The sequence below is a fragment of the Thermobia domestica genome, chromosome 14 (genome assembly GCF_964235325.1).
Source record: "Thermobia domestica chromosome 14, izTheDome1.hap1.1, whole genome shotgun sequence".
NCBI classification, from domain to species: Eukaryota; Metazoa; Arthropoda; class Insecta; order Zygentoma; family Lepismatidae; genus Thermobia; species Thermobia domestica.
Genome location: NC_137467.1, coordinates 128824810 through 128837315, shown reverse-complemented (window position 1 = coordinate 128837315; position 12506 = coordinate 128824810). Strand labels below are relative to the sequence as shown.

General features: G+C 35.7%; 1 protein-coding gene across 2 annotated transcripts in view; it reads left to right on the top strand.

Annotated features, from left to right (window-relative positions):
* The window catches only part of LOC145670313 (uncharacterized), an 81050-nt gene that overhangs the window by 4536 nt on the left and 64008 nt on the right, over nucleotides 1-12506 (top strand). For both annotated transcript variants that reach the window (XM_081738802.1, XM_081738801.1), the window contains exon 2: nucleotides 7656-7784. In XM_081738802.1, coding sequence (XP_081594928.1) covers nucleotides 7656-7784 — 129 coding nt within the window. The remainder of the gene's footprint in view (nucleotides 1-7655; nucleotides 7785-12506) is intronic.

Sequence of the window (12506 nt, the reverse complement as noted above, 5' to 3'; positions counted from 1 at the left end):
ATTTTTTAAAAAAAATGAAAAATAGTCTCCAGTATAGGTTCAACATTCATAGAGATAACACTTCTTAACTAACTAACTAACTAACTCTATGGCCTATAGAACCCGGAGGTTCAGTGCCGCGTTCACAAAAGCTCTCCACTGACTTCTATCCTTAGCTAATTGCATCCAGTTTCTACTTTGTATTCCTATCTCTGCGAGATCCATCTTAATATTATCCTCCCATCTGCGCCTAGGTCTTCCTAATGGTCGTTTTCCTATGGGTCTACCAGTTAAGACTTTGAAAGCGTTTCTACTTTCTTCCATTCTAGCTACATGACCTGCCCACCTAAGCCTCCTAGACTTGACGACCCTAACAATGTTGGGTAAACCGTATAAACTATGTAGTTCCTCGTTATGAAGCTTCCGCCATTCCCCATTCTCGTTCCTCTTGGGTCCGAATATTCTTCTCAGGATCCTGTTCTCAAATACTTTCAGTCTATGTTCTTCCCTCAGAGTAAGCGACCATGTTTCGCAACCATACAGAACAACAGGCATGATTATCGTTTTATATATTTTAAGCTTCAAATTCCTCGACAGAATTCGCGACGACAAGAGATTTTGAACCGAGTAGTAACACGAGTTCCCTGCTTTTAGTCGACATTTAATTTCTTCGTGAATATGATTTTCGTCTGTTAATATTGATCCTAAATATTTGAAAGTATCCACTTTATCAAAAGAATTCTTTAATATTTTAACGCCTCCACAATTTGCCGTATTACGGTCCCGACGCACTTCCATGTATTTAGTTTTCTCTGCATTTACTTCTAAACCCATGTCCCTGCAAGCGTTTAATAAGATCTCTGCATTTATTTCTACTGTTCTTCTATCATCCCCTATTAAATTTACATCATCAGCATATGCCATAACCTGGTGAATGCCGTTCAACTCTAGGCCCTGGTTGCTATCTTTGATTTTCCTTATGGCGTATTCCAGCACGAAGTTAAATAATAATGGCGACAACGCATCTCCTTGTTTCAGGCCATTTTCGACGTGGAAGCTCGTGGACAAAAATTTTCCTACCCGGACTTTACTTTGGGATTCACTTAAACATATCTTAATTAATCTAATTAACTTTCTCGGTATTCCAAGTTCTGTAAGAACGTAGTATAATGTTTCTCTCCTAACCGAGTCGTAAGCCTTTCTAAAATCAATAAATAGTTGATGTACCGGGGTATTGTATTCCCACTTCTTTTCGAGTATTTGGCGAATGGTAAATATTTGGTCGATAGTTGATCGATTTCGTCTAAATCCGCACTGATAATCTCCAATAATTTCATCTGCGTATGGGGTCAATCTTGCTAACAGAATATTTGAAAGGATTTTATAGGATGTTGACAGAAGAGAAATGCCTCGATAATTATTACAGTCAGTTTTGTCGCCTTTCTTGTGAATTGGAACAATGATTGACTCTTTCCACTCTTGTGGCAATTCTTCCTTGTTCCAGATAAGGAGAATGAGTTTGTGTATCTTGTTCCACAATTTTTCGCCTCCAGCTAAAATTAACTCAGCCGGAATTTCATCTACACCCGGAGATTTGTTTCTTTAATTTCTTTATAGCGGCTTCCACTTCTATTCGATTAGGTTCTGGAATATACGGTTCTGCGGTGTGTATCTCCTTTTCTCCACGCACATTAGTTTTTGGCTGCGTGTTCAGCAAATCGTCAAAGACATCTTTCCATCTATTTAAGAGGCTATCCGTATCAGTGAGAACTGTTCCGTCAGATTTCTTTAATATATAAGCACGAGGTTGATAGCCTTTCTTAAATTCGCTGATCCCCTTATACATGTCCCGAATATTTTTATTTATACTATTATCTTCAAGTTCCTTAATTTTAGCTTTCAAAAAATCGCGTTTCTTTGTTCTAAAAGTTTTGGAAGTTTCCCGCCTATCTGCGAAATTTTGTGTAGTTATTTCATTCGGATTTTGTAGCCACCGTAATTTTGCCTGTTTTCTCTTCTCTGCTAGTTTAATGCATTCTTGGTCGAACCATGGTTTGTTCCTACGTATTTCCGCGTGTCCCAATTTTTTCTATTGCTGAACTTTTAATGCTATCTCTAATTTCAATCCAAGTATTCTCGACACTAGTGCACTCCGAGTCTTCTAAGACCGAGAATCTATTCGAAACCTCAATCTGGTATTCCTCTCTTACCTGGCTCTCTTCTAATTTCTTTAAATTAAATCTCTCCGTTTTCGGACATTGAATATTACCTTTATTCAACGATAACCTCTCCCGTATTATCGCTACTACCAGGTAGTGATCAGTGTCACAATCAGCCCCTCTAAACGACCGGACGTCAATTATGCTAGATTGTCTTCTTCTATCTACTAAAACGTGATCAATTTGATTATGTGTTTTTCCGTCTGGTGATGTCCAAGTGTATTTATGAACGTCGCGATGTGGGAATTTTGTACTCTTCACGATTAGGTTTTTGGATGTTGCAAAGTTCACGAGTCTAACACCGTTGTCATTACTTTCCTTATGCAAACTTTCGTTCCCTATAATCGGTTTGAAAATATCCTCTCGTCCTACCTTCGCATTGAAATCCCCTAATAGAATCTTCATATGGTATCGCGGGAGTTGGTCAAATATCCGTTCCACTTCTTCGTAAAAACTATCTTTTATATCGTCACCCTTATCTTCAGCTGGAGCATGTACATTTAAAACAATAATATCACACCACCGTCCCTTAAGAGTAATAAAAGAAAGTCTGTCAGTAACAAATTCAACCCGTTTAATTGCTGGTAATATTCGTTTGTGAACGAAAAACCCTGTTCCTAACTGGTGATTTTTATTTCCTTCCCCGTAAAAGAACGTAAAATTTCCGGAATTCTCAGATCCATTTCCTTCCCACCTGACTTCCTGAACTCCTACTAAGTCCATCCTGTATTTCTCTAACTCACTCGTTACAGATTTTAACGCGCCTGCCCTATAGAGACTTCTAATATTCCATGTTCCAAATCTCATGTCCATTTTCTTTTGCTGATGTCGTGCCAAGTTATCAGTCCTTGTCCGAGGCTTTTGTGAATGTTTCTGAACAAGTACCTTTTTTTACAGGATGAGGGTGTTAGCCTTACCCAAACCCCCAAGCTGGAGGACCACTCCTAGTCGTCTGTCCGCGACTGCTTATTCAGTATATTCGCAGCTAACCTCTATATCTAGAGGCCTTCTCCTCGATCCGCAACCTGAGGACGCGCCATGCCGTGGTGACAGGAACCCACGTTACACGGATAACACTTCTTACTTATTGTTATTCCATACATAATGTCTTTTCAAAATATTTTTGAGAATACGCAAATATACAGAGATAGAATAACATAAGTCAAGATCCAAATCTGATGAAACCAGCTGATTGAAATTCTTACAAGCTCTAACAATGAATAACTCCTGGTGAATTGTAATATGTGATCTCGTTTTGTTAAATACTAAATTTTTACGCAGTGATCGTTTTGGCATGTTGAAATTAATATATTGGAGTAAATCACAATTATCTGTCACTGAGTTTACTGTCTTGTACAAATATGTTTGTTGAATAAGGAAACGTCTACTGTGAAGAGAGTGCAAATCAAATTTAAGTAAAAGAGAAGAGTAAGAGATCTTATTTTTAGTTGCTGATATTACGATACAATTTGAAATAAAGATGTTTCAAAAATTTCAATTGGACTAGTTCTATGTTATTTGCTTGTAATTTATGAATAGGATCCCAAAGAACACAACAGTATTCCAACTTACTCCGAATCATCGCTATAAAGAGGTGTTTTAAAGCTTGGATATTATGTAGGTCTCCTGTACTCCTTACTAAAAATCCTAGGGCCCTGTACGACTCTGCAATAATTTTATTTAGGCCTATGTGACATTTAAATGTAAACTTATGATTTAGTAATACACCTAAGTCATTAACAGAATATACTTCTTTTAATTTTTCACTATTAATTTTATACTCAAAAGATGGACAATTAATTTTATTTGAAAATGTTATAACATTACATTTTTTATGTTAAAATATAATTTGTTCCTGATACACCATTGCAGACAACTATTAATATTTCTTTGTAGTTCATGCAGATCATTATTCACTTTTACAGCTTTAAATATTTTCATGTCATCGGCATATAATAAACAATTACTATATTTTAAAACACTTGGTAAATCATTAATAAATAATGAAAATAGCAGTGGGTCCTTGAACCTTGTGGTATACCTAAATTAGCTACGTAAATAAAAGATTTTACAAAATTATAATTGACAAACTATGTTCTACCTTGTAAATAAGAGATCATGATATTTATCAAAAAGGTTGAAAATCCCATAGCTAGAAGCTTATTAAAACTGTATGATTTAACTTATCAAACTGTATGCTTTTTTGAAAATCCGTATAAATTACATCAACGTAATATCCATCATTTATAGCGTCACAGTTGAGCGTCCTGGATAAAAACCATGCTGAAAAGATGAACTATAGGATTTGACATGCGAGAAAATTCTATTAAATAAAATTTGTTCGAAAATTTTTGAAGGAAATGAAATTAGGGCAATAGGTCTATAATTTTCAATATTCTTAGAGTTTCCTGTTTTTAATATCGGTGTTATTTTACTTAGCTTCCATTTATCCGGAAAGAATTGAGTTTTCAAAATTAAATTGAATATCAAATATAATGAAACTAAGAAAGGTTCAGCATAGCCTTTAAACAAATATGTGTGAAGTTCATCTGGACCACTAGTTCTGCTGAATTTTAAATGCTTTATTGATTGCTGAATTTCATTTTTAGAAATATGTGTTATTCATACCTATATTTCTAGACCATATCGCTTATAATCTAGAATTATCGCATATAAATGGACCGAGTTTTATAACGCTCTGGCGTGGAAAATAAAATCCATCCATGGTTTAACACAGGAGTACAAATAACCACTCACCCGGGACGAGTGGTTCATCGGTGCTAGCGAATTTTTAAACAGTAAAGACTATAAAAATCATGATTGGAATATGGGATGTGGGCTAGTAAACTTTTGTTGCTTATTTGCATCCCTGGAACATATTTTCAACGATTTATAGAACGCATTCTTTGTGATTGTAGGGGGCGCGGTGGCTCAGTGGTAGAGCTCGTATTGATACGTGATGTCCCTGATTCGATCCCCAGTCAAATAAATTTGTGGTGGACAACATCGTGTCCATGGGTTTTCCTGGATACTCCCGTTTCCTCCCACTTGCTCATTCTTCTATCATCGTTCACTTCCATCATAGTAAATTAAAATATGTACGAAAGAATACAATATTTTAGGTCCCCGTGTAACGGCCTACATTTCATTGTTACAAGTTTTCGTTCTTTTCAGGTTATTTCGTTTAATTTGTATTTTTATTAATTCACTCGTTTTTGATGAATTTAGATTTCAAAAACGGCTAAATGATGATTTTTTCCATATCCTGTAAATTTCTTCCTTATATTATTATCATCCATGGATTTAGTTTTTTCTTCTAACGACTATTGAAAATCGATATAGAAAATTTTGATAGATCGAAACATGAATTTGTAAGTGTTGTGTAAAATGACAAGTGTCATCATATATATATCTGTAAAAAAAATCGCTTAAGTCGTTTTTCCTCTGTGATTTCTGCTGGAATGAGCTAAAATTGCAAATAGATCATTCTTTCTTCAAGACGTATATGGTGTGTGCAGATCTGGTTATTCATAATTGCATGATGTATGTGTAAGCTTAACTGAAATCTAACTACACTAAGCTAGCGATGAATACTCTTCTACTTAATGTATATATTTACTTAAGGATTCTGCGATTACGTCTGTTAATGTATCTGTATTAAAATGCTGTGTTTATATGTTTGTCTCCAATCCTTTCGACCGTGAGATCTTGAAAACCACAAGTGCTAGAAACGTGCCGTTTTCGCTGGTCGATGTCAAATTTTGTGTAGATTGTCCAGTTCTAATTGAATATTTTTTTTAAAAAAAACGTGACCGTTATTTCTTTATTACATTTTTAGGATGACTCTGGAAGTGTTGAAATTTTAAAAAAATAAAGCATCATATCCTATGAGTTATACATTCCAACAAAACATAGTTGTATACAGGGATTTATGTCTCTCAGGCAATTGTTTCATGGCCAAATAAAAATGAAAAACGAAGGGTAACCATTTTTCTCCAGGCTAAGATGTATCTTTTTTTGTTTGGAGTGTTTTGCCCAATGAACACCATATATCACTGACATTTTAATTAATTGTATATGTAATATATTCGCTTATTACATAAATACATGCAAGAAGAAACACTGATCATACATGAATTAGAAACCCCAACCGGAAGGAGGCTCAAATCTTGCAAACGGGGCAAGATATTGAAAAAAATAATCGAAAATGGTACCCTTTTATGGTACCCCTTGCCGACTTTTATCAAGGCGTCTTTCACTTGTGTCTGTAAAGGGACATGTACAGATGTTGTGAGGAATGACAAGGAGATTCATGCTCATATGTGAATGATGGGCAGTGTAGAGAGCGCAGGTTCAGCTAACATGCTATTAATCTTTGACTGTGATTGAAAATTAAATAAAAGAAAAAGTGGTGTAAATAAAGATGATAAGATTACTGCGACGGTATTTGTTATAATAAATGAAATTACGTTCTACGTACGAAATCATTGTGTATTTATATTCTAGGTTGTGTATACATTAAGTTTGAGCACATGAGTATTGATGAACCTTGAGTATTTAGTATATGAATTCCGATATGTATTGATGAGATGCATATGCTGATTTTCAGTGATATTTTCCATAAGTAGAAGCTTTGCTTTATATATAATTACATACACACTAATTGTTTGCTGAGCAAAACCATATATTTTCGTTAAAAATTAAATATTAACCGAGCGAAGTAGCTCAAGTGGTAGAGCGTTGGCTTCGCATTCAAGAGGTCGCGGGTTCGATTCCCGCTGCCGCCCATCCTGACTGAGGTTTTCCAGGGTTTTCCTCAGTCCTACCAGGCAAATGCCGGGATGGTACCTACTAAACAGGCCCTGGCCGATACCTTCCCAAATCCTTTCCATTGTTATTGTTGTTGTTAGATATCCAGTGTAAAATGGCCCCGGAGCTGTATCTGGTGATTGTTAAATAAATAAAATAAATACGTGTTACAGTTTCACCAACTAACTCTTTATCTTTATCAGACACTATGAGATATAGCATAACCGTACAATCTTATATATATATATATAAGGTTTCAGGTGTTGTGTATATATACGTATACCCAAAGCCAAACAGTTAGTTGGTGAAACTGTAACACATATTTATTTTTTAATGAAAATATATGGTTTTGCTCAGCAATTAGTGTGTACGTGATTTTCAGTGTTTTTTCCACGTGCTTTTTAACCATTTCATATCGCATTGTGTGAGAATAAATCGAGGTTTCCCAGTTGTCTTCTGTCAAGATTGCTTTAATATATTGTAATACAGTTTCTCAATGCGAGGAATCTCATCTCACTAAGATGGCTTTCAGCGTACGAGTGTGTGATCGTTGTGATGATCTCAACACACTTAATAAAATTCGTAGATTGAGTTTTTTAAGCTCGAACGGGCCGAAATAATATGCTATTTTATTCATGTATTTTTCAGCTTGTGTGCATTTCTGACTTGCCCCCAGAAGTCCTAGAAAGAATTTTACGGTATCTGGATGGATGTTCTTTGGCGAGAAGTCAACGAGTGTGTAAGGCTTGGAGAAACATCATTTCAGGACTATCCAAAGTAAGTGTCTAAGCTGATTTCTATCTCGTAAGGAGTTTACAGCACTTTTAAGAGTTTTAAGACTAGAGAGAAAAGTTATGCACAGTGTTTCATGTGTTTCATCGAACCGTTATTTTCGAGTTATCTAAAATTATTGTATTAATGAATTCGACACAATATGGAAACAAAAGAAATTATGAATGCATTTGGATTTTTCTTTTAGTTTTTGCTTGTAGGAATTCTTGAACTTTCTGCTTCACGTGCACCATAATATTTTGTAAAATTTAGTTAGTCAACTTCACTTCAGTCTTTCCACTCTTCGTCAGAAAACGTTTCACTAGAGCCCGATATATTTCATTGAATCTGAGCTGCGATATATTACGAAGGTGGGCTGTTTTGGGTACGAAATTATTGTTGTCGGCTTGAAACCACTCTAACTCTCCTGGCTTACAATGGGCAGTCGCTAAATCAAGTCAGAAGAGTTTTCACTTTATGACTTACGAAAGGTAACAGTCATATTCTTTTGTAAACACCCGTCCACCTATAAGTCTGGATTAATGATACTGTCACTGTAATATGGCCTACTCCGCGAAACACATTATCCAATTGCTTCCTACATAAGTACTTTTTTTTTAAAATTTATTTATTTATTGCAGTACACTCCTCTCGTCAGAATATTCGGATTTATTAATTGTAATGTAGTATTGAGAAACAGGTAAAATATTAAGATAACAAGCCACATATCTATCCCATTGCTCCTACAATGATGATTATACAGGGCACAGGGCTTTACTATTTGTAAATTCATATAAATTTATTCATTACAGAGCTAATTTTGGTGGGTAGGAAAACAGATTAATCAGCTCAAGTTTTTTACCTGAGGGCTTCAATGTGATGTACATTGGTGATTTTGCAGACATCCCATCTGAAGTTGATTTCCTGCCAGATTCACAGCACCATGTCATCTTCACCAAATCAACTTCAACTGCGGCGCAGATTCTTGCTCTCGCAAGAGAAACCAGTAAAGGAGATTATAAACTTTTTCTTTGGTGAATCCTCAGAAATAAAAATCGAGAGGCATCAAATTCGGTAAACGAACTGGCCATGCCTGATGATCATGTAGTTGCATGCGAAGTGCCCACCTTATTCTGTCCATTTACCCATAACGTTTGCGATAGTGCTATTCGATATACTGAAAATACTGAACAACAACTATCCGTATTCAGTACTACAACTGAGCGCAATCAACATCCGCTATCGCTATCGCTTGGGATGACACTATTTGATACAATGCACTACATGAGCCAACCTCAATTTATTTTGCTACAAAATGACACCAAAATCAACTTATAATTAAGTAGTTTGAATTAATTTATATAAATTTACAAACTTGTAAAGTCCTTTTTTGAAGCACCCTGCAAATTAACCATCAACCATATCATATCGAACACTGAACGACATATTTCTAGCCAGTGTGCTGATAATGTTTTTGACTAACTTGTCTCCCCAATCGTGAAAACTAAAGATTCCTAATTTAAAAACGTTTGTTAGAATAAAATAATAGTAAAAAGATTCTATCTTGCATCCTGAACTAGAGAACCACAACAGCATACTGTCTCAGTGATATACAGAGTGCTCCAAAAGAACTTTGCAACTTTGTAAGCTAATATCAATTTATTCAGGCTACTTGCAGAGGTGATTTTGGTGTTATTTTGTAGCAAAATAGATCAAGATTTTTAACTTTAGATTCAGCATGACTTCCATTACTGATTTTACGGATATGCATGTCGATTTGCTGCCAAACCCGCAGCAGCATGTCAAGACTTACTCAACATCCAGTTTCAACATAACACTTATGTCATTCATGTTGATGTTAGGGGTATAAGATAAAATGAGATAAAATGAGGCTTAGGGTACGGAATGAGGATAGGCTTTAGGGCGGAAAGTATTTTAGTGTTTGTACTGTACCGAAAAAAGAGAGAGATAAAAGAAGAAGTGAGAATGGTTGCTATATAATTTGGAATATATCAAGTAAGTTGTTTATGAGGTTTGGAGGGATTCAAGTTGACTGTAGTTAGTTTAGATTTTGAGTCAGAATAATGTTGTATGGTTTTAGACAGAGTAAAGTCAGAGAAAGTGGATGTTAATATTGAAGTGTGTAATAAGACTATCCTGAAAAGTACGATGTTTTTGAATAGGAGTAGTGAACAGAAATGTTGTAAGTTGTAAAGAAGTTCACAAGATATTAATAAAAGGCATTGATATTGTAAGATTGATTAAAGCAAGAGTTTACCTTAACTGATATTTAAAAGAGTAACAATTGGCGCAGTCGAAAAGGATTTGAAGTTACGCTTTTGAATCAAGATGGCTTCTTTTGGCAATTTCGAGCCCTTTGATGTAGAAACAGGAAGAATCCAGATCTACATAGAACGTTTTGAACAGGTGGCTTTATCAGCCGCATTACCCGAAGATCGAAAGGTTGCTACATTTTTAGCAGTAATGGGTACTCCGGCATACGAAGAGTTACGGAATTTGTGTACTCCAAGTAAGCCTGCAGAAAAAAAGCATGACGAATTAAAGAAACTCATGTTACTTCACTATGGAGTCAAGACAAATGAAATGGCAGAAAGATTCAAATTCCATCAATTAACACAGTTGGAACATCAAACAGTGGCACAATTTGTTATGACTTTGAAAAATCAAGCTGCCTATTGTAATTTTGGAAGCTGTTTGGATCATTCATTACGTGACCAATTTGTATTTGGTATGAGAAATAATATTGCTCGTAGACAGATCTTAACTTCACAGTCTCTTAATTTCCAGCAAGTTATGGATATAGCAACAGCTGTTGAAAATACTGAACAACAACTATCCGTATTCAGTACTACAACTGAGCGCAATCAACATCCGGTCTATTTCATGCAAACTAATAGAGCAAAGATGAAGGAAGGCACTCGGTCGGATTATTCCTCTAGTATTAGTTCCTCACCCAGAAGTTCAAAGCAAACATCGGCAGGTTCTGTACCGTCAGGTTATTCAAGTGGAAGTGATAGACAAGTTACACGATGCAAAAGTTGTCATCGTTTGCATGCAAGAAATAAGTGTCCTGCCTTCGGAAAACGTTGCTTCAAATGTACAGGATTACATCATTTTGCGTATGCTTGTGTACTACAGGATTTAGATGGAGATATTAAAGAGTTAAACATAAATGACCAAGTTTCGGAGAAGAAGCAAGAACTAGAACAACTACAGCATCAAAATGTTAAAAGTTCTTCAATTTTAGTTAAAGAACAAGTCCAAGATTTGTACCAAATGTTAACAATGGACACTATCTTTTATCAATCATCAACAGAATCACTACCAGGTTCCTCGTCCAAGGCGCAAGATCATGTTAGTAGTCGTTTAACAGATGTTACTAAATTTCAGGATATAGGGAAGCGAAATAAAAAGTTTACTAAGAGGAAATCTACAACTAAAAAAGCATCTGTAACAATACCAACGGATTCTGAGAGTTACCGTTTACTGACGGAGTCTGAAGAAGAAAATATTACAATTGCGAGTCAAGTGAAGTACAGTTTATCTAAAAAGGCTAAAACAGACGAGTGCGAGGACAAGCATCAAAGGTCACGAAAGTCAAGGAAAATCTACAAGCGATGTCGGACTCTGAAAGATAATAAGATAGATGTTAGTGAATATATTGAGTCGTTGAAGCATGAGATACAGGAGTTCCTTTTAGAACATCTATTGATTTGGCAACAAAAGGTTCTTCAGTGGTATCACATACTAGCAGACTTAGAACAAAATTATAGACATAAGAACAAGGAACAACGATTAGGCAAAGACAAGGGCTAGAATTTCAGCAAGTGCTGAAAAGAAAGTTATATGTATGAGGATCGGTTCTTTTTTTATGATACCTGGGGAGGATGTTAGGGGTATAAGATAAAATGAGATAAAATGAGGATAGGCTTTAGGGCGGAAAGTATTTTAGTGTTTGTACTGTACTGAAAAAAGAGAGAGATAAAAGAAGAAGTGAGAATGGTTGCTATATAATTTGGAATATATCAAGTAAGTTGTTTATGTGGTTTGGAGGGATTCAAGTTGATTGTAGTTAGTTTAGATTTTGAGTCAGAATAATGTTATATGGTTTTAGACAGAGTAAAGTCAGAGAAAGTGGATGTTAATATTGAAGTGTGTAATAAGACTATCCTGAAAAGTACGATGTTTTTGAATAGGAGTAGTGAACAGAAATGTTATAAGTTGTAAAGAAGTTCACAAGATATTAATAAAAGGCATTGATATTGTAAGATTGATTAAAGCAAGAGTTTACCTTAACTGATTTTTAAAAGAGTAACAGTTTAATAGTCCTACTGAAAGGAAAGTTGCCATACTCGGTACGAAAATTCCATTGCACAATTCCCTCATACGTCGATTCTTCTAACCGAAGTATATAAGGCTCGCTTCCAGCGAAGGCAGCCATCTTTCTTGCAATGAGTGTTTCTTTCAGAAAAAATGTTCGGGGGGGGGGGGAGGGCACTTAGCATTCGACGAAGGGGCACGTATTATTTTCACACGGTACTGTTCTATTTATTAGTATTATATTAGAGACGTGTTATCTTGGTTTTCTCTAGGGGCACTCTCCGGCTCCGGGGCGGCAGTGCTCTCCCGGAAACATGTCTGGAAGAAACACTACTTGCAACTGTCGCTAGCATTTGCGGTGGTGTAGTCGGTATTATGCACTACGTG